Consider the following 22010-nt stretch of genomic DNA (forward strand, 5'->3'; position numbering starts at 1 on the left):
ACTGTGGTACCGTGCTGCCCTATGCTTTACACAACGTGGATGTGAGGTTGGAGACAGGCCGGGCCCAACCCCCCCCAATGGAGACTGCACATGGTGCTCCTGGCCGGTAAGGCATTGTGCGAACGGATGTTGCAGGCCATAGATGGGTACGTTACCAACACCCAGAATGGCGAGTTCTCACCCCCCACGTCCTGGGGGGTGCTGAAGGCAGTGACAAAGGGGGACATTTTTTGTGTCCAAGGCACACAGAAATAGGAAGGAGAGGACAGCCAGGCAACAGCTCATCAACTCCATGCTGGAGGTAAATTGGCGATACTCCGCTGCCCCGATTGTAGAACCTCTATCAGAGAGGAAGAAGCTACAAATGCACTTAGAACATAGAACAGTACAGCACAGAACAGGCCCTTCGGCCCTCGATGTTGTGCCGAGCAATGATCACCCTACTCAAACCCACGTATCCACCCTATACCCGTAACCCAACAACCCCCCCCCTTAACCTTACTTTTATTAGGACACTACGGGCAATTTAGCATGGCCAATCCACCTAACCCGCACATCTTTGGACTGTGGGAGGAAACCGGAGCACCCGGAGGAAACCCACGCACACATGGGGAGGACGTGCAGACTCCACACAAACAGTGACCCAGCCGGGAATCGAACCTGGGACCCTGGAGCTGTGAAGCATTTATGCTAACCACCATGCTACCCTGCTGCCCCTGCTTCAACCTGCTATCCACGAGGAAGGCAGTGCAGCAGTTCCGCCAGACAACGGGGGAACTTTTACGAACAGAGAGACAAAGCCAACCGCCTACTGGCTCACCAGCTGAGGAAGCAGGCAGCCACGAGCGAAATAGCTCAGGTTAGGGGCAGCTGGTCACTGCGCCCGAAAGGTCAACGAGGCCTTCGAGATCTTCTACCGGGGGCTGTTCACCGCCGAGTCCCCTGAGGGGGAGTCGGGGATTAAGCAGTTCCTCGACGGACCGGACATACCGGTGATAGAACATAGAAAATACAGCACGGAACAGGGGGGAAAAGATAGGAGACGGGGCCTGGAAGCACCATTAGAACTGGGGGAGATCATGGAGAGAATCAACTGCATGCAGGCGGGGAAAGCGACGGACATCTGGAAAACATTTGTGACAGCACTGGCCCTGCACCTGCGGGAGATGGTCACAGACTAATGGGTTCCTCGTTGACAACACGGGCACAAACCTTAATATTGCTGAGACCCAAAAAGAACAAAGGCCTGGTCAAATGCAGGTCATTCTGGAAGAAAAGACAAAGAATACAATATATTACCAATCGTGGCAATATAACATTACCGGCTCAGCATCACTCTGTAGCTGAATGCTATTAGTGAACGGTAACGAGCCCATTCTGTACATCTGAGAATTTGCAAACGATCTCCTCCATCTCATCACTGAGCGAACGAATAGATTGGCTGGCAGTATGGATTCTCTGCACTATATTTAGCTGTATACATGCATACACACCGATCAACAATGGTTTAGTTGAGTCAACTATCTCAAACTCGAAGGGCATGCGGACCTCCCGGTTCTTGACAGGAGGCATCATGAACCTCTTGTTGCAGCTTTAGAACATAGAACAGTACAGCACAGAACAGGCCCTTCGGTCCTCGATGTTGTGCCGAGCAATGATCACCCTACTTAAACCCACGTAACCCGTATACCCGTAACCCCCCATTAACCTTACACTACGGGCAATTTAGCATGGCCAATCCACCTAACCTGCACATCTTTGGACTGTGGGAGGAAACCGGAGCACCCGGAGGAAACCCACGCACACACGGGGAGGACGTGCAGACTCCACACAGTAAGAAGTCTTACAACACCAGGTTAAAGTCCAACAGGTTTGTTTCAAACACGAGCTTTCGGAGCACGGCTCCTTCTTCAGGTGAATGGAAAGGCTTGTTCCAGAAATGTTTATATAGACACAGTCAGAGATGCCCCGGAATGCGAGCACCTGCAGGCAATCAAATCATCAAAGATGCAGAGAGAGAGGTAACTCCAGGTTAAAGAGGTGTGAATTGTCCCAAGCCAGTTCAGTCGGTAGGCCTCTGCAAGTCCAGGCTTGTTGGTGGGGGCCGAATGTAATGCGACATGAATCCCAGATCCCGGTTGAGTCCGCATTCATGCGTGCGGAACTTAGCTATAAGTTTTTGCTCAGCAATTTTGCGTTGTCGCGTCTCCTGAAGGCCTCCTTGTAGAATGCTGACCCGGAGATCAGAGGCTGAATGTCCTTGACTGCTGAAGTGTTCCCCAACTGGAAGGGAACAGTCCTGCCTGTTGATAGTCGCACGATGCCCGTTTATTCGTTGTCGCAGTGTCTGCATGGTCTCGCCAATGTACCACGCTTCGGGACATCCTTTCCTACAGCGTATGAGGTAGACTATCGTGGTGTTTCCACGTGTAATGGTGGTGTCCATGTCGATGATCTGGCATGTCTTGCAGAGATTACCCTGGCAGGGTTTTGTGGTGTTGTGGTTGCTGTTCTGAAGGTTGCCTTCAGAACAGCAACCACAACACCACAAAACCCTGCCAGGGTAATCTCTGCAAGACATGCCAGATCATCGACATGGACACCACCATTACACGTGGAAACACCACCCACCAGGTACGCGGCGCATACTCGTGCGACTCGACCAATGTAGTCTACCTCATACGCTGTAGGAAAGGATGTCCCGAAGCGTGGTACATTGGCGAGACCATGCAGACACTGCGACAACGAATAAACGGGCATCGTGCGACTATCAACAGGCAGGACTGTTCCCTTCCAGTTGGGGAACACTTCAGCAGTCAAGGACATTCAGCCTCTGATCTCCGGGTCAGCATTCTACAAGGAGGCCTTCAGGAGACGCGACAACGCAAAATTGCTGAGCAAAAACTTATAGCTAAGTTCCGCACGCACGAATGCGGACTCAACCGGGATCTGGGATTCATGTCGCATTACATTCGGCCCCCACCAACAAGCCTGGACTTGCAGAGGCCTACCGACTGAACTGGCTTGGGACAATTCACACCTCTTTAACCTGGAGTTACCTCTCTCTCTGCATCTTTGATGATTTGATTGCCTGCAGGTGCTCGCATTCCGGGGCATCTCTGACTGTGTCTATATAAACATTTCTGGAACAAGCCTTTCCATTCACCTGAAGAAGGAGCCGTGCTCCGAAAGCTCGTGTTTGAAACAAACCTGTTGGACTTTAACCTGGTGTTGTAAGACTTCTTACTGTGCTCACCCCAGTCCAACGCCGGCATCTCCACATCAAGACTCCACACAGACAGTGACCCAGCCGGGAATCGAACCTGGGACCCTGGAGCTGTGAAGCATTGATGCTAACCACCATGCTACCGTGAGGCCCCGTTGTTTCCATTGTCGTCAGTTAGACGGTATTTGGATGATTGGACCTCAGAGACGTTTTGATTAATGTCAGATCAGTATCCGTAATTCGATTAGCGTGAGAACCTGTGTCAAGCTTAAAGAAAACATTTGAACCATTCAATGGAGCAGTCCAGTCCTTCTTCTGATCTGAAGTGTTGGATAATGTAGACTTGCGAGGTTAACATAGACCGCCAACACTGAGGAAGATTCAACTCTATTTTATTAACTAACTATGACCTAATCGACATACTAGAACTGTGGGTTTAAACAATGTTAATTTAACTAGTGACCTAACCTTGTCCGAACCAGTTGATTCTCTCAGCACGTGGTGTGAGTCTGTGCTGGGCTGGATGAGTTCCTGTTACACTGAGAGGCAGCATCCAGAATGAGCGGGAACCGTGGTGCCCTCTGCCTTTATAGTGTGTGTATTCTAACTGGTGATTGGCTGCGGTGTTTGTGCATGTTGATTGGTCCCTGTGTGTGTCCATCAGTATGTGTGTCTGCACTATGATATACTGGTGTATGTTATTACATCCCCCCCTTTTTAAAAAATGTTGATGTGAATGTGTGACAATAAATAGTGTGGGCGTGTGAAGAATGTACCTGACTAAGTGTGAGGTGCGAAGACATATATACAAATCTGTATACAGGAACAGTTATATACAAGGGAAGGTGCCTGGTGCAGATGATTAATATGCAGTAAATTGAACAAAAACAATGCTATTTACAAACCACTGGAGAATGATTTTAACAGGGTAGGAAACATCTCAGAGAGTCCACTCATTCGCAAAGTTCATAGATTCAGTCTCTGAGGTGGGCGACGAACTCTGGTTGACGGCCTCAAGGGTGGATCAATAGCTGGCAGGTCAGGAATGGGTGGGCTGCAGCACAGTCAGGGGGAGGCAGAGTGATCGGAAGCTCTGCACAGTCCATGGCAGGGTCAGCAGAGGGGCTGGGTGGGCTGCAGCACAGTCAGGGGGAGGCAGAGTGATCGGAAGCTCTGCACAGTCCATGGCAGGGTCAGCAGAGGGGCTGGGTGGGCTGCAGCACAGTCAGGGGGAGGCAGAATGATCGGAAGCTCTGTACAGTCCATGGCAGGGTCAGCAGAGGGGCTGGGTGGGCTGCAGCACAGTCAGGGGGAGGCAGAGTGACAGGAAGCTCCGCACAGTCCATGGCAGGGTCAGCAGGGGGAGGCAGAGGGACCGGAAGCTCTGCACAGTCCATGGCAGGGTCAGCAGAGGGAGGCAGAGTGACAGGAAGCTCTGCACAGTCCATGGCAGGGTCAGCAGGGGGAGGCAGAGGGACCGGAAGCTCTGCACAGTCCATGGCAGGGTCAGCAGAGGGAGGCAGAGTGACTGGAAGCTCTGCACAGTCCATGGCAGGGTCAGCAGAGGGGCTGGGTGGGCTGCAGCACAGTCAGGGCGAGGGAGAGTGACCGGAAGCTCTGCACAGTCCATGGCAGGGTCAGCAGAGGGGCTGGGTGGGCTGCAGCACAGTCAGGGGGAGGCAGAGTGACCGGAAGCTCTGCCCAGTCCATGGCAGGGTCAGCAGAGGGGCTGGGTGGGCTGCAGCACAGTCAGGAGGAGGCAGATTGACCGGAAGCTCTGCACAGTCCATGGCAGGGTCAGCAGAGGGGCTGGGTGGGCTGCAGCACAGTCAGGGCGAGGGAGAGTGACCGGAAGCTCTGCACAGTCCATGGCAGGGTCAGCAGAGGGGCTGGGTGGGCTGCAGCACAGTCAGGGGGAGGCAGAGTGACCGGAAGCTCTGCCCAGTCCATGGCAGGGTCAGCAGAGGGGCTGGGTGGGCTGCAGCACAGTCAGGAGGAGGCAGATTGACCGGAAGCTCTGCACAGTCCATGGCAGGGTCAGCAGAGGGGCTGGGTGGGCTGCAGCACAGTCAGGGGGAGGCAGAGGGACCGGAAGCTCTGCACAGTCCATGGCAGGGTCAGCAGGGGGAGGCAGAGGGACCGGAAGCTCTGCACAGTCCATGGCAGGGTCAGCAGAGGAGCTGGGTGGGCTGCAGCACAGTCAGGGGGAGGCAGAGACTGGAAGCTCTGCACAGTCCATGGCAGGGTCAGCAGAGGGGCTGGGTGGGCTGCAGCACAGTCAGGGGGAGGCAGAGGGACCAGAAGCTCTGCACAGTCCATGGCAGGGTCAGCAGAGGGGCTGGGTGGGCTGCAGCACAGTCAGGGGGAGGCAGAGGGACCAGAAGCTCTGCACAGTCCATGGCAGGGTCAGCAGGGGGAGGCAGAGTGACCAGAGGCTCTGCACAGTCCATGGCAGGGTCAGCAGAGGGAGGCAGAGTGACCGGAAGCTCTGCACAGTCCATGGCAGGGTCAGCAGAGGGGCTGGGTGGGCTGCAGCACAGTCAGGGGGAGGCAGAGGGACCGGAAGCTCCGCACAGTCCATGGCAGGGTCAGCAGGGGGAGGCAGAGGGACCGGAAGCTCTGCACAGTCCATGGCAGGGTCAGCAGGGGGAGGCAGAGGGACCGGAAGCTCTGCACAGTCCATGGCAGGGTCAGCAGAGGATCCCGTGATGACTGTGGAACAAGGCGAAGGGCACGGCCGATTGCGGCGCCGAATGGATCCGTCCGGTAACCGGACCAGGAAGGAGCGGGGGGGCCACCTGCCTGAGAACAACAGCAGGCGCAGACCAGCCACCATCCGGCAGATGAATGGGAACCGTGTCGTGTGGCTGGATGTTGGGACGATCAGCAGCACGTGAGTCGTGTGTAGCTTTCTGTTTCGTCTGAGACGTCTGTATCCTGTGGAGCCCGGGGACATGATCGAGGTTGGGGGTGAGAATCAATGGCACCATCGTCCTCGGGGTGCGGTTCATCAGTAACTGTGCAGGCGACAGCGCAGTGGGGAGCGGGGCGGAGCGATAGGCTAACAGAGCAAGATGGAAGTCAGAGCTGGCATCGGCAGCCTTGCAGAGCAGCCTCTTGACTATATGAACCCCCTTTTCCGCCTTGCCATTGGACTGAGGGTACAGGGGACTGGACGTGATGTGTGCGAAGCTGTACTGCCGGGCGAAGCTGGCCCATTCCTGGCTAGTGAAACAGGGGCCATTGTCTGACATTACTGTGAGCGGAACGCCATGCCGGCCGAAAGTCTCCTTGCACGCCCAAAGGACAGCCGAAGATGTGAGATCGTGCAACCTGATGATCTCCGGGTAGTTGGAGAAGTAGTCAATGATGAGGAGGTAGTCCCTGCCCAATGCGTGGAACAGGTCAATGCCTACCTTGGTCCAGGGCGATGTGACCAACTCATGGGGCATCAGGGTCTCCCTTGGTTGGGGGGGGGTTGAAAACGCTGGCAGGTGGGGCAGTTGAGTACCACATTGGCAATGTCGTCATTGATTCCCGGCCAGTAGACAGCTTCCCTGGCCCTGCGGCGACATTTTCCCACTCCTCGATGGCCTTCATGCAGTTGCTCCATGACCAGTTGGCGCATGCTGTGCGGGATCACGATACAGTCTAGCTTCAGGAGAACCCCGTCAACAACCGCCAGGTCGTCACGGGCATTGTAAAGTTTTGGGCATTGGCCCTTGAGCCACCCGTCCGTCATTAGGCACATGACACGCTGCAGAAGGGGGTCAGCCGCTGTCTCGCGGTGAATTTGTACCAGGCGTGCATCGATGCTGGCAAGTGGGAGGCTGCGAACTGAACTTGAGCGTCGACCTGGCAAACGAACCCTTCGTGATCGCATGGAGTGGTGGCCGACCTGGAGAGGGCGCCGGCAACAACCAGGTCTTTGCCAGGGGTATAAACGAGTTGGAAGTCATACCTCCGTAGCTTGAGTAAGATGCGTTGGAGGCGAGGCGTCGTATCATTCAAGTCCTTTTGAATTGTGTTGACAAGTGGACGATGGTCAGTTTCAACAGTGAATGGCGGAAGTCCATATACGTAGTCATGAAACTTCACGACACCGGCCAGAAGACCAAAACACTCTTTCTCAATTTCTGCGTAGCGCTGTTCCGTGGGGGTCATTGCCCATGGCGCATATGCAACGGGAGCCCATGACGAGGCCTCATCTCGTTGGAGGAGCACGGCTCCAATCCCAGACTGACTGGCATCAGTGGAGGTTTTAGTCTCTTTGTTCAGGTCGAAAAAGGCCAGCACTGGGGCCGTGGAAAGCTTGGCCTTCAGTTCCCTCCACTCGAGCTCGTGGGCGGGGAGCCACTGGAAGTCTGTAGTTTTGCGAACCAGGTTTCTGAGGGCCGTGGTGTGCGAGGAGAGATTCGGAATGAACTTCCCGAGGAAATTCACCGTGCCCAGGAACCAGAGGACCACTTTCTTGTCCTCGGGCGTTTTTATGGACGTGATTGCCGCAATCTTGTCCTCATCCGGACGCACCCCTATGTGGGAGATGTGATCAACCAGGAACTTAATGTCCGACTGGTCGAAGGAGCATTTGGCCCTATTGAGGCGGAGGCCATGTTCGTGAATGCGCTTGGAGACGTGCTTGAAGCGGCTGATGTATTCCTGCGGGGTGGTGGACCAGATTATAATGTCGTCGACATATACCTGGACGCCGTCGATTCCCTCCATCACCTGTTCTATTATTCGAAGGAAAACTTCGGACGCGGAGATGATGCCGAATGGCATTTGGTTGTAGCAGTATCTGCCAAAGGGTGTGTTGAATGTACACAGCTTTCTGCTCTATTCATCCAGCTGGATTTGCCAGAAACCCTTAGAGGCATCGAGTTTTGTAAAGAGTTTGGCGTGGGCCATCTCGCACGTGAGTTCCTCACGTTTCGGAATCAGACAGTGCTCCCGCATGATATTCCGATTAAGATCTTTAGGATCAATACAGATCCTTAGCTCGCCAGACGGTTTCTTAACGCAGACCATGGAGCTTACCAAGTCGGTCCGTTCTGTGACTCTGGATATAACCCCTTGGTCCTGGAGGTCCTGGAGCTGTTGCTTGAGGCGGTCCCTGAGGGGCGCTGGGACCCTGCGAGGTGCATGTACCACAGGCGTGGCGTTTGGCTTGAGTAGAATCTTGTATGTATACGGGAGCATGCCCTCGAAGACGTCGTGGTAGTTTTGGATGATGGAATCGAGTTGCGCCCTGAAGTCGGTGTCAGGAGAGGCAGACATGTCGCTGAGAAAGAGAGTGAACCCTCTGCACTAAATGGAGCAGCTCGCATGCCTGCGCACAAAGCAAGGAGGCATGCGAGGCGGCAACGATTTCAAACAAGAGAACAGCTGTGTGAGCACGATGTGTCACCTCGAGTTGGCAGGATCCACTGGCAGCAATGGCATTGCCATTGTAGTCAAGCAGTTGGCATGCAGATGGCAGGCTGGACACAGAGTTTGCGAAGGTCAGACGACGCAATGAGATTGGCGGAAGCACCAGTGTTCAGGCGGAACCTGACAGGGGACTGGGTGACCGTAAGGGTGGCACACCACTCATCATCCGGGTCGATGCTGTGAATGGGGATGGGTTTGGTGCCGTGCTTGGGAGACATCCTGTTCGTGGTTATGATGCCAACTTGGAATGGGGCCTTCAGGTCATCGCTGGCAAAGCCGGACGAGAGATCTGGAGCAGGTTCATTGATGGCAGGATGAATGGCCCGGACGTCTCTGCGGGGCTGGCTGGATCCCCTAAAAGCAGCGGGCTGGGCGGACCTGCACAGAGCAGCATAGTGGCCCAGTTTGCCACACTGCAGACAGCGTCGGGTCTTCGCGGGGCATTGCCGCTTTAAGTGGGCGGAGCCACAGTTGCCACACGCCGTTGCGTCGGCAGGTTCGTTGCGCCACTGCGCATGCACGGGGCGATCCAGCGAGGTGCGCGCCTGCGCAGAACGGTCCTTGACGTCACCACGTTCGGTGCGTCCCAGCGCGGGAACCCGCGAAAAGCGGGCGCAATGGCCGCCATCGTCCAGACCCAGACCCTGGAGAGACTTTATAATGTGGACCCGTTCTGCCTCGTGGGGAGCTTGCCGCGCTGTTTCAGCAGCCTGGATGCGGGAGTATCGCGTGGAGGCGTGTTCATGAAGCACACAGGTCTCAATGGCCATGGACAGGGTGAGCTGCTTCACTTTTGGTAGCTGCTGGCGCAGGGGCTCAGATTGAACACCAAAAACAATCTGGTCACGGAGCATGGAGTCAGAGGTGGACCCGTAGTTGCAGGACTGCGCAAGGGCGCGGAGGTGGGTGATAAAGGACTGGAAAGGCTCGTCCTTACCCTGAATTCGCTGTTGAAACACGTATCGCACAAAGCTCTCGTTTCCCTCTACCTCGCAGTGGCTGTCGAATTTTAAGAGGACTGTTTTGAACTTCGATTTATCCTCCCCATCAGCGAAGGTGAGCGAGTTAAAGATGTGGAGGGCATGGTCCCCGGCTGTGGAGAGGAAGAGAGCAATCTTCCGTGCGTCCGAGGCAGCTTCCAGGTCCGTGGCCTCGAGGTACAGCTGGAAGCGCTGTTTAAACTCTTCCAGTTGGAGCCCAGGTTCCCGGCAATACGGAGGGGCGGCGGTGGGCGAACAGAGTCCATTCTGTGGGATGGCGCGAGACGGAAGGCAGATCACTGAAAGGTAGGTCTCGGATGTGCTAGAATCCCTCAACTTCTGGTACCATGAAGTGTTGGATAATGTAGACTTGCGAGGTTAACATATACCACCAACACTGAGGAAAGTTCAACTCTATTTTATTAACTAACCATGAACTAATCGACATACGAGAACTGTGGGTTTAAACGATGCTAGTTTAAACTAGAGACCTGTGCCTGTCCGAACCAGTTGATTCTGTCAGCACGTGGTGTGAGTCTGTACTGTACTTGATGAGCTCTTGTGCTTCTGAGAGGCAGCACCCAGAATGAGCGGGAACCGTGGTGCCCTCTGCCTTTATAGTGTGTGTGTTCTAACTGGTGATTGGCTGCGGTGTTTGTACATGTTGATTGGTCCTAGTGTATGTCCATCAGTGTGTGTGTCTGCACTATGATATACTGGTGTATATTATGACACTGTAGTTTGAATTTTTTATTTTTATCGGTGTCCAATTGATTAACCCTGGTCACCACACGAACTATGAAAGTGCGTTGTAGAGTATACTTGGGTGTTTCTAAACTTGAATGGGAGATGTTTTCTTCTGCACCTCTGTTTCGCACACTCTGCACTTTTGTACGGTATTTGGACGATTGTTTGGAGTCAAACACTGGTTTCGCTGAGATTGGCTGACATTGGGAGGCAAAGTAATTTGATTTGCCGCATTGTGAGCATTTTGTTTCCAAGTGCAGGGTAATTTTTCTAAAGTAGGCGTGTCCACAACGCGTATCTGTCATCACGCTGCTTGCGTCACGTTCAAAATGGCCGTCTCCAGTGGAGCGCTGGTTTCTGGACTACATCACCGAGTTAATGGCGTCGGCCAAGTTCACTGATCTTTTGAAGTTCACGCGCCCTTTTCCTCAGCCTGAAACTCTGCACATTGGTTTTTTACTTGTTCGCTTGATCTGAAGACACGGTTACATGCCAAAGTAAACGTTCACGCAATCGCTCATAATTAACGCCAAAAGCGATTTGACCACGGATGGGTGAATCCGTTACTGATGAAAAATCGCAAGTCTCGCGAACGCAGTCTTCGACGAGTAATAAATGAATCAATCGATCCGCCTTGTTGCTGCATCCTTTTTTTTAAACATGCAGCGCTCATAGGTTTCATGAAGCTGGGCTTTGCAGTGGGTGTCGAATTTTTTCATTACCACCTCAAATTTGTTTTTATCATGACTATCTTCAAATTGGAAAGAAGGGGCTGGTTTAGCTCACAAGGCTAAATCGCTGGCTTATAAAGCAGACCAAGCAGGCCAGCAGCACGGTTCGATTCCCGTACCAGCCTCCCCGGACAGGCGCCGGAATGTGGCGACTAGGGGCTTTTCACAGTAACTTCATTGAAGCCTACTCGTGACAATAAGCGATTTTCATTTCAATTGGACAACCCAATTGCTTGCGGCCCAAGGAGAAGCACCTGGTCAATGGCAGGCTCTAGCGCGGAGGCAGATAAATACAATTCAAACTGTTGTTTGAAAGTTCTCCAGTTGAGATTGAGTTTAGCAGTTGTCTTGAAGTACCTGGGCTTCTGCAGACCTTCCATCTTACAGGCTGGAACTCGGTGCTGTCGACAGGATCTGGTCAGTAAGTGCGATGGTCCGTCTTTCCTTTCAACTAATCTCTCTGGCTAACTGCTCTGCTTTCAGCAATCACTCCTAGGTACCATGTGCTGTTCTTTGTGTTGCTAATTCTCAGGGTGGATTCTGCGTGTAGACCACAAAGCTGCTCTCCTCTTACTCTCTCTAACCTTCTCCCGCCTTCTTCCAGAAGCCTGAGAGGCATTCCGTTTTATAGGTCTGCTCCCTAGCTCCATCTGGTGGTAGGATAAAACATTACGTTGACTCTTAATGTGCTGGACATTAAACATAATGTCACAGTGGTGACGGAACAAGGAGTGGAATAGGTAAGGATTGTGGAAGGTTCCTGCATGGGGACATCCCTCCAAGCCTTTGTCACGCCCGCATTCCCATCTCCTCCGACCAAACACTCAAAAGCTCAATGCAGGTAGCCACGCTCCGTAGGTGGGGTGGGATTCTCTCAGTTATTGCGCTAACCAGCGCCCCTTGACATTCAATGGCATTGCCATCACTGAATTCCCCACAATCGACATCCTGGGAGTTACCATTGAGCAGAGACTGAACTGGACTAGCCATTGACTGGCACCCCTTCCACAAACATTCACTCCCTCCATCACCGCCGCACAGTGGCAGCCGTGTGAACCATCTACAACCGCCTTTTCCCAACCTAGGGTTGCGACCCACGACCTCCCCCTGGTGTCAGTGTGTTGGTGTGAACTCCAGGGCCTCTGGTGTCAGTGTGTTGGTGTGAACTCCAGGGCCTCTGGTGTCAGTGTGTTGGTGTGAGCTCCAGGGCCTCTGGTGTCAGTGTGTTGGTGTGAGCTCCAGGGCCTCTGGTGTCAGTGTGTTGGTGTGAGCTCCAGGGCCTCTGGTGAACAATCCACGGAGAAGAAGCTGAAAACAGGAACAAGGCAGCATTAAGGTGATTACTTGAGGTGTGGGTTAGTAATTGTGCCAATGCAAATCAGGATGCGAAGTTCATGTGTGTTATATGGAGGGAAGTTCGTGCAAATAAAAGTTTAGAACCCTCAAAACCTCAAAGACATTTGAAGACGAGTTCGAGGATAAACCTCTTGATTTTGTTCAACGACGCAGTGAGAACGTAAATCGTCAGCTGAAGTCCCTTAGCAGAAATGTAACATTGGCGCGATTCTCCGCTCCCCACGCCGGGTGGGAGAATCGCGGGAGGGCCGGGTGACTCACGACACGCCCCCCCTGGCGCCCCCCGCGATTCTCCCACCCCCCGCCAGGAAGAATCTCCGGCCCGGATGGGCCGAGCGGTCTGCCGTTCCCGACCGATTCACGACGGCGGCAACCACACCTGGTCGCTGGCGTCGTGAACATGGGCGCCAAAGTGCCGTTTGAAGCTTGTGGGGGCGTAAAGGGGAGTGAGCACCACGGCCGTGCTCGGGAGGGGACTGGCCCGCGATCGGTGCCCACTGATCGTCGGGCCGGCGTCTCAAAGCGACGCACTCTTTCCCTTCCGCCGCCCCGCAAGATCAAGCCGCCACGTCTTGCGGGGCAGCGGAGGGGAAGACGGCCACCGCGCATGCGCGGGTTTGAGCCGTCAGCCGTCGCGACGTCAGCCGCGCATGCGCGGGTTGGAGCCGGTCAACCTGCTGGACGAGAGGATCAGCCACACGCTGGATAAAGGGAGGATTAGCCACAGGCTGGATAAAGAGAGGATCAGCCACAGGCTGGATAAAGAGAGGATTAGCCACAGGCTGGATAAAGAGATGATCAGCCACAGGCTGGATAAAGTGAGAATCAGCCACAGGCTGGATAAAGAGAGGATCAGCCACAGGCTGGATAAAGAGAGGATTAGCCAGAGGCTAGATAAAGAGATGATCAGCCACAGGCTGGATAAAGTGAGAATCAGCCACAGGCTGGAGAAAGACAGCATCAGCCACAAGTTGAATTAAGATAGGATCAGCCACAGGCTGGATAAAGAGAGGATCAGCCACAGGCTGGATATAGAGAGGATCAGCCACAGGCTGGATAAAGAGAGGATCAGCCACAGGCTGGATTAAGAGCGGATCAGCCAAAGGCTGGATAAAGAGAGGATCAGCCACAGGCTGGATAAAGAGAGGATCAGCCACAGGCTGGATGAAGAGAGGGTCAACCAAAAGCTGAATAAACTTTGAACAGGGATTGACAAGGGCCAGGGAGGATGTTGAAAGCAAGATAGAGAGTTTTCAAGTTGAGGTTTTGTAACAGTGGTAGCCAATATCCGTCAGTGAGCACCGCGACGAGGTGATACGTGACCAGAACCTGAACTCATTAATTTACTCAGTCTGTCTCTCTACCTGCCCCATGCCCTCTTTCTCTATTTCTGTCTCTTTCTCTCTCTCTCGTATTCTCTGTCTCACTTTTCCTCTATCTCCCTCTCTATCCCTCCCTTTGTCTCTCTTGCTTCCTCTATCTCTCACTGTCTCTCAGTTTCACTTTTGTTGTCTGTCCATCTCAGCCTCTCTTCCTCTTGCGATGCGTCTCTCTCTCTCTCTCCTGTCTTTCATTTTTTTGTCTGTCTTCCTCTCTTTGTTTGTTCCTCACTCTCTATCTCTTTGTCTCACTGTGACTCTCTCTTTCTGCCTCTCTCTCACTCAATTTCTGTCTCTCTCTGTTTGTCCCACTTCCTCTCTTTGCATTCCTATCGCTTTCTCTCTTGCTCTTTCTCTCTCTTTCTCTGCCTGCCTCTCTCTCACACTCTTTCTCTCTCTCTCAGTCCCTCTTTCTCCCTCTGTCTCTCTCTCTCTCAGCCTCACTTCCAGTCTCTCTCTCTTTGTCTCTGTATCTTTCGTGCTCTCTCTGTCTGTCTCTCTCTCTCAGTCTCTCTCTGTTTCTCTCTCTCTCTATCTCTATCTTGCAGTGCGCCTGCCCTGCTACCAAAGGACATTTTTCTCCCACCTCCAGTCTCCACATTCCTGTGTTTGGGTGGGATGCTGGGTTGAGAATTCTCAGATTATTCTGCCTCTCGACGGAAGCCAGATCCATAGCTTTGGGCTGGAGTTAGAAATAGGCTGGTAAGTGAGATACTTTCACTGAGCCTTCTCAACGCACTCACACACACTCAGTACACAGGAAGATCCCATCCTCTATGTCGATATTATGGCTTTCTGAAATGGTGTCAGCTTACTGTATAATGTAGTCACAGTGCTCCAAATGTGGTCCAACTGAGGGATATGGAGATTAAAACTGTGCACAGTGCTCCCAGTGTTCTGTAACCGAGGGATATGGAGACCAGAACTGTGCACAGTGCTCCCAGTGTGGTCTAACCGAGGGATACAGTGACCAGAACTGTGCACAGTGCTCCCAGTGTTCTGTAACCGAGGGATATGGAGACCAGAACTGTGCACAGTGCTCCCAGTGTGGTCTAACCGAGGGATATGGAGACCAGAACTGTGCACAGTGCTCCCAGTGTGGTCTAACCGATGGATATGGAGACCAGAACTGTGCACAGTGCTCCCAGTGTGGTCTAACCGAGGGATATGGAGACCAGAACTGTGCACAGTGCTCCCAGTGTGATCTAACCGAGGGATATGGAGACCAGAACTGTGCACAGTGCTCCCAGTGTGGTCTAACCGAGGGGTATGGAGACCAGAACTGTGCACAGTGCTCCCAGTGTGGTCTAACCGAGGGATATGGAGACCAGAACTGTGCACAGTGCTCCCAGTGGGGTCTGACCGAGGATAGGGAGACCAGAACTGTGCACAGTGCTCCCGGTGTGGTCTAACCGAGGGATATGGAGACCAGAACTGTGCACAGTGCTCCCAGTGTGGTCTAACCGAGGGATATGGAGACCAGAACTGAGCACAGTGCTCCCAGTGTGGTCTAACTGGGAGATATTATGATCAGAACTGAGCACAGTGCTCCCAGTGTGGTCTGACCGAGGGATATGGACACCAGAACTGTGCACAGTGCTCCCAGTGTGGTCTGACTGCGGTTCTAGATGGAACCTCTCTGGGCTGTTTTCTAAGTGGAGACAAGTGGTTGGGTATTGATCTTGGGACCTGGGATCTAACGATGTTTGTATGTCCTGTTTGTAGCTGAAGATGGTGGCAGGACACGGTCACGCTATCTGTGGGGATTTGGTGGAGTTTAATTATGGACCTTTCCAGCACTGGGCAATATACGTGGGTGGAGATAAAATCGTCCATTTGACAGTGCCAGGTAGGTGAATTATATTCCATCATCTCCTGCACCTTCAAAGGACAATGTTCAAAATGGAAGGAATGGGGAAATGCACAAAGCAACCAGCCCACCTAACCAGTGATCTAACCTCCTCCTCAATCTCTACTGCCGACCTCCTCCCCAATCTCTACTGCCCACCTCCTCCTCAATCCTTAATCCCACCTCCTCCCCAATCCCAACTGCCCACCTTCTCCCCAAACTCTTAATCCCACTGACCCAATTTCTCCTCAATCCCACTGACCTACCCTCTCCCCTATCCCACTGACCCACCTTCTCCTCAATACCACTGACCCACCTTCTCCCCTATCCCACTGACCCACCTTCTCCTCAATACCACTGACCCACCTTCTCCCCAATCCCACTGACCCACCTTCTCCCCAATCCCACTGACCCACCTTCTCCCCAATCCCACTGACCCACCTTCTCCTCAATCCCACTGACCCACCTTCTCCCCAATCCCACTGACCCACCTTCTCCCCAATCCCACTGACCCACCTTCTCCCCAATCCCACTGACCCACCTTCTTCCCAATTCCACAATCCCACCTACCCACCTTCTCCCCAATCCCACCGACTCACCTTCTCCCCAATCCCACCGACCCATTTTCTCCCCAATCCCACTGACACACCTTCTCCCCAATCCCACCGACCCACCTTCTCCCCAATCCCACTGACCCATCTTCTCCCCAATCCCACTGACCCACCTTCTCCTCAATACCACTGACCCACCTTCTCCCCAATCCCACTGACCCACCTTCTCCCCAATCCCACTGACCCACCTTCTCCCCAATCCCACTGACCCACCTTCTCCTCAATCCCACTGACCCATCTTCTCCCCAATCCCACTGACCCACCTTCTCCTCAATCCCACTGACCCACCTTCTCCCCAATCCCACTGACCCACCTTCTCCCCAATCCCACTGACCCACCTTCTCCCCAATCCCACTGACCCACCTTCTCCCCAATCCCACTGACCCACCTTCTCCTCAATCCCACTGACCCACCTTCTCCCCAATCCCACTGACCCACCTTCTCCCCAATCCCACTGACCCACCTTCTCCCCAATCCCACTGACCCACCTTCTCCTCAATCCCACTGACCCACTTTCTCTCCAATCCCACTGACCCACCTTCTCCCCAATCCCACTGACCCACCATCTCCCCAATCCCACTGACCCACCTTCTCCCCAATCCCACTGACCCACCTTTTCCCCAATCCCATCGGCCCACTTTATCCCCAATCCCACTGACCCACCTTCTCCCGAATCCCACTGACCCACCTTCTCCCCAATCCCACTGACCCACCTTCTCCCCAATCCCATCGACCCACCTTCTCCCCAATCCCACTGACCCACCTTCTCCCCAATCACACTGACCCACCTTCTCCCCAATCCCACTGACCCATCTTCACCTCAATCCCACTGACCCATCTTCACCCCAATCCCACTGACCCACCTTCTGCCCAATCCCACTGACCCACCTTCGCCCCAATCCCACTGACCCATCTTCACCTCAATCCCACTGACCCATCTTCACCCCAGTCCCACTGCCCCACCTTCTCCTCAATCCCACTGACCTATCTTCACCCCAATCCCACTGACCCACCTTCTCCCCAATCCCACTGACCCATCTTCACCTCAATCCCACTGACCCATCTTCACCCCAATCCCACTGGCCCACTTTCACCCCAGTCCCACTGACCCACCTTCTCCTCAATCCCACTGACCCATCTTCACCCCAATCCCACTGACCCACCTTCTCCCCAATCCCACTGACCCACCTTCTCCCCAATCCCACTGACCCACCTTCTCCTCAATCCCACTGACCCACCTTCTCCTCAATCCCACTGACCCACCTTCACCCCAATCCCACTGACCCACCTTCTCCCCAATCCCACTGACCATCTTCACCCCAATCCCACTGACCCATCTTCACCCCAATCCCACTGACCCACCTTCTCCCCAATCCCACTGACCTACCTTCCCCCCAGTCCCACTGACCCACCTTCTCCTCAATCCCACTGACCCACCTTCTCCTCAATCCCACTGACCCACCTTCACCCCAATCCCACTGACCCACCTTCTCCCCAATCCCACTGACCCATCTTCAACACCAATCCCACTGACCCACCTTCTCCCCAATCCCACTGACCTACCCTTCCCCCAATCCCACTGACCCACCTTCTCCTCAATCCCACTGACCCACCTTCTCCTCAATCCCACTGACCCACCTTCTACCCAATCCCACTGACCCATCTTCACCCCAATCCCACTGACCCAGCTTCTCCCAATCCCCACTGACCCACCTTCTCCCCAATCCCACTGACCCATTCTGCTCCCCAATCCCACTGACCCACCTTCTCCCAATCCCCTGACCCACCTTCTCCACAATCCCACTGACCCACCTTCTCCCCAATCCCACTGACCCACCTTCACCTCAATCCCACTGACCCATCTTCACCCCAATCCCACTGACCCACCTTCTCCCCAATCCCATAGACCCACCTTCTCCCCAATCCCACTGACCCACCTTCTCCCCAATCCCACTGACCCACCTTCGCCCCAATCCCACTGACCCATCTTCACCTCAATCCCACTGACCCATCTTCACCCCAATCCCACTGACCCACCTTCTCCCCAATCCCACTGACCCATCTTCACCCCAATCCCACTGACCCACCTTCTCCCCAATCCCCTGACCCACCTTCTCCCCAATCCCACTGACCCATCTTCACCCCAATCCCACTGACCCACCTTCTCCCTAATCCCACCGACCCCACATTCTCACCAATCCCACTGACCCACCTTCTCCCCAATCCCACTGACCCACCTTCCCCCAATCCCACTGACCCACCTTCTCCCAATCCCACTGACCCACCTTCTCCACAATCCCACTGACCCATCTTCACCCCAATCCCACTGACCCACCTTCTCCCAATCCCACTGACCCACCTTCTCCACAATCCCACTGACCCACCTTCTCCCCAATCCCACTGATCCACCTTCTCCCAATCCCACTGACCCACCTTCTCCCCAATCCCACTGACCCACCTCTCCCCAATCCCACTGACCCACCTTCTCCACAATCCCACTGACCCATCTTCACCCCAATCCCACTGACCCACCTTCTCCCAATCACACTGACCCACCTTCTCCACAATCCCACTGACCCATCTTCACCCCAATCCCACTGACCCATCTGCTCCCCAATCCCACTGACCCACCTTCTCCACAATCCCATTGACCCATCTTCACCCCAATCCCACTGACCCACCTTCTCCCAATCCCACTGACCCACCTTCTCCACAATCCCACTGACCCATCTTCACCCCAATCCCACTGACCCACCTTCTCCCAATCCCACTGACCCACCATCTCCACAATCCCACTGACCCACCTTCACCCCAATCCCACTGACACACCTTCTCCCCAATCCCACTGACCCACCTTCTCCACAATCCCACTGACCCATCTTCACCCCAATCCCACTGACCCATCTGCTCCCCAATCCACTGACCCACCTTCTCCACAATCCCCACTGACCCAACTTCACCCAAATCCCACTGACCCACCTTCTCCCAATCCCACTGACCCACCTTCTCCCCAATCCCACTGACCCACCTTCCCCCAATCCACTGACCCACCTTCTCCCAATCCCACTGACCCACCTTCTCCTCAATCCCACTGACCCACCTTCTCCCCAATCCCACTGACCCACTTCTCCCCAATCCCACTGACCCACCTTCTCCCCAATCCCACTGACCCACCTTCTCCCCAATCCCACTGACCCATCTGCTCCCCAATCCCACCGACCCACCTTCTCCCCAATCCCACCGACCCACCTTCTCCCCAATCCCACTAACCCACCTTCTCCCCAATCCCACTGACCCACCTTCTCCCCAATCCCACTGACCCACCTTCTCCCCAGTCCCACTGACCCACCTTCACCCCAATCCCACTGACCCACCTTCTCCTCAATCCCACTGACCCACCTTCACCCCAATCCCACTGACCCACCTTCTCCCCAATCCCACTGACCCACCTTCTCCTCAATCCCACTGACCCACCTTCTCCTCAATCCCACTGACCCACCTTCACCCCAATCCCACTGACCCACCTTCTCCCCAATCCCACTGACCCATCTTCACCCCAATCCCACTGACCCATCTTCACCCCAATCCCACTGACCCACCTTCTCCCCAATCCCACTGACCTACCTTCCCCCAGTCCCACTGACCCACCTTCTCCTCAATCCCACTGACCCACCTTCTCCTCAATCCCACTGACCCACCTTCACCCCAATCCCACTGACCCACCTTCTCCCCAATCCCACTGACCCATCTTCACACCAATCCCACTGACCCACCTTCTCCCCAATCCCACTGACCTACCTTCCCCCAATCCCACTGACCCACCTTCTCCTCAATCCCACTGACCCACCTTCTCCTCAATCCCACTGACCCACCTTCTACCCAATCCCACTGACCCATCTTCACCCCAATCCCACTGACCCAGCTTCTCCCAATCCCACTGACCCACCTTCTCCCCAATCCCACTGACCCATCTGCTCCCCAATCCCACTGACCCACCTTCTCCCAATCCCCTGACCCACCTTCTCCACAATCCCACTGACCCACCTTCTCCCCAATCCCACTGACCCACCTTCACCTCAATCCCACTGACCCATCTTCACCCCAATCCCACTGACCCACCTTCTCCCCAATCCCATAGACCCACCTTCTCCCCAATCCCACTGACCCACCTTCTCCCCAATCCCATAGACCCACCTTCTCCCCAATCCCACTGACCCACCTTCTCCCCAATCCCACTGACCCACCTTCGCCCCAATCCCACTGACCCATCTTCACTCAATCCCACTGACCCATCTTCACCCCAATCCCACTGACCCACCTTCTCCCCAATCCCACTGACCCATCTTCACCCCAATCCCACTGACCCACCTTCTCCCCAATCCCCTGACCCACCTTCTCCCCAATCCCACTGACCCATCTTCACCCCAATCCCACTGACCCACCTTCTCCCTAATCCCACCGACCCACATTCTCACCAATCCCACTGACCCACCTTCTCCCCAATCCCACTGACCCATCTGCTCCCCAATCCCACTGACCCACCTTCTCCCAATCCCACTGACCCACCTTCTCCACAATCCCACTGACCCATCTTCACCCCAATCCCACTGACCCACCTTCTCCCAATCCCACTGACCCACCTTCTCCCCAATCCCACTGACCCACCTTCTCCCCAATCCCACTGACCCACCTTCTCCCAATCCCACTGACCCACCTTCTCCCCAATCCCACTGACCCACCATCTCCCCAATCCCACTGACCCACCTTCTCCACAATCCCACTGACCCATCTTCACCCCAATCCCACTGACCCACCTTCTCCCAATCACACTGACCCACCTTCTCCACAATCCCACTGACCCATCTTCACCCCAATCCCACTGACCCATCTGCTCCCCAATCCACTGACCCACCTTCTCCACAATCCCATTGACCCATCTTCACCCCAATCCCACTGACCACCTTCTCCCAATCCCACTGACCCACCTTCTCCACAATCCCACTGACCCATCTTCACACCAATCCCACTGACCCACCTTCTCCCAATCCCACTGACCCACCATCTCCACAATCCCACTGACCCACCTTCACCCCAATCCCACTGACACACCTTCTCCCAATCCCACTGACCCACCTTCTCCACAATCCCACTGACCCATCTTCACCCCAATCCCACTGACCCATCTGCTCCCCAATCCCACTGACCCACCTTCTCCACAATCCCACTGACCCATCTTCACCCCAATCCCACTGACCCACCTTCTCCCAATCCCACTGACCCACCTTCTCCCCAATCCCACTGACCCACCTTCTCCCCAATCCCACTGACCCACCTTCTCCCCAATCCCACTGACCCACCTTCTCCTCAATCCCACTGACCCACCTTCTCCCCAATCCCACTGTCCCACCTTCTCCCCAATCCCACTGACCCACCTTCTCCCCAATCCCACTGACCCACCTTCTCCCCAATCCCACTGACCCATCTGCTCCCCAATCCCACCGACCCACCTTCTCCCCAATCCCACCGACCCACCTTCTCCCCAATCCCACTAACCCACCTTCTCCCCAATCCCACTGACCCACCTTCTCCCCAATCCCACTGACCCACCTTCTCCCCAGTCCCACTGACCACCTTCTCCCCAATCCCACTGACCCACCTTCTCCTCAATCCACTGACCCCACCTTCACCCCAGTCCCACTGA

General features: G+C 54.6%; 1 protein-coding gene across 2 annotated transcripts in view; it reads left to right on the plus strand.

Annotated features, from left to right (window-relative positions):
• Positions 1-10735: 10735 nt before the first annotated feature.
• LOC119966856 (phospholipase A and acyltransferase 2-like) overlaps positions 10736-22010 on the plus strand; it is a 44260-nt gene continuing 32985 nt past the window's right edge. Inside the window, exons 1-2 of one of the 2 annotated variants that reach the window (XM_038798819.1) lie at positions 10736-11531; positions 15575-15698. In XM_038798819.1, coding sequence (XP_038654747.1) covers positions 11376-11531; positions 15575-15698 — 280 coding nt within the window. In that variant the 5' untranslated portion in view covers positions 10736-11375. Of the gene's footprint in view, positions 11536-15574; positions 15699-22010 lie in introns of both variants that reach the window. The other variant, XM_038798820.1, reaches the window with a different exon arrangement.

Source organism: Scyliorhinus canicula, chromosome 6 (genome assembly GCF_902713615.1).
Source record: "Scyliorhinus canicula chromosome 6, sScyCan1.1, whole genome shotgun sequence".
Taxonomy (NCBI): domain Eukaryota; kingdom Metazoa; phylum Chordata; class Chondrichthyes; order Carcharhiniformes; family Scyliorhinidae; genus Scyliorhinus; species Scyliorhinus canicula.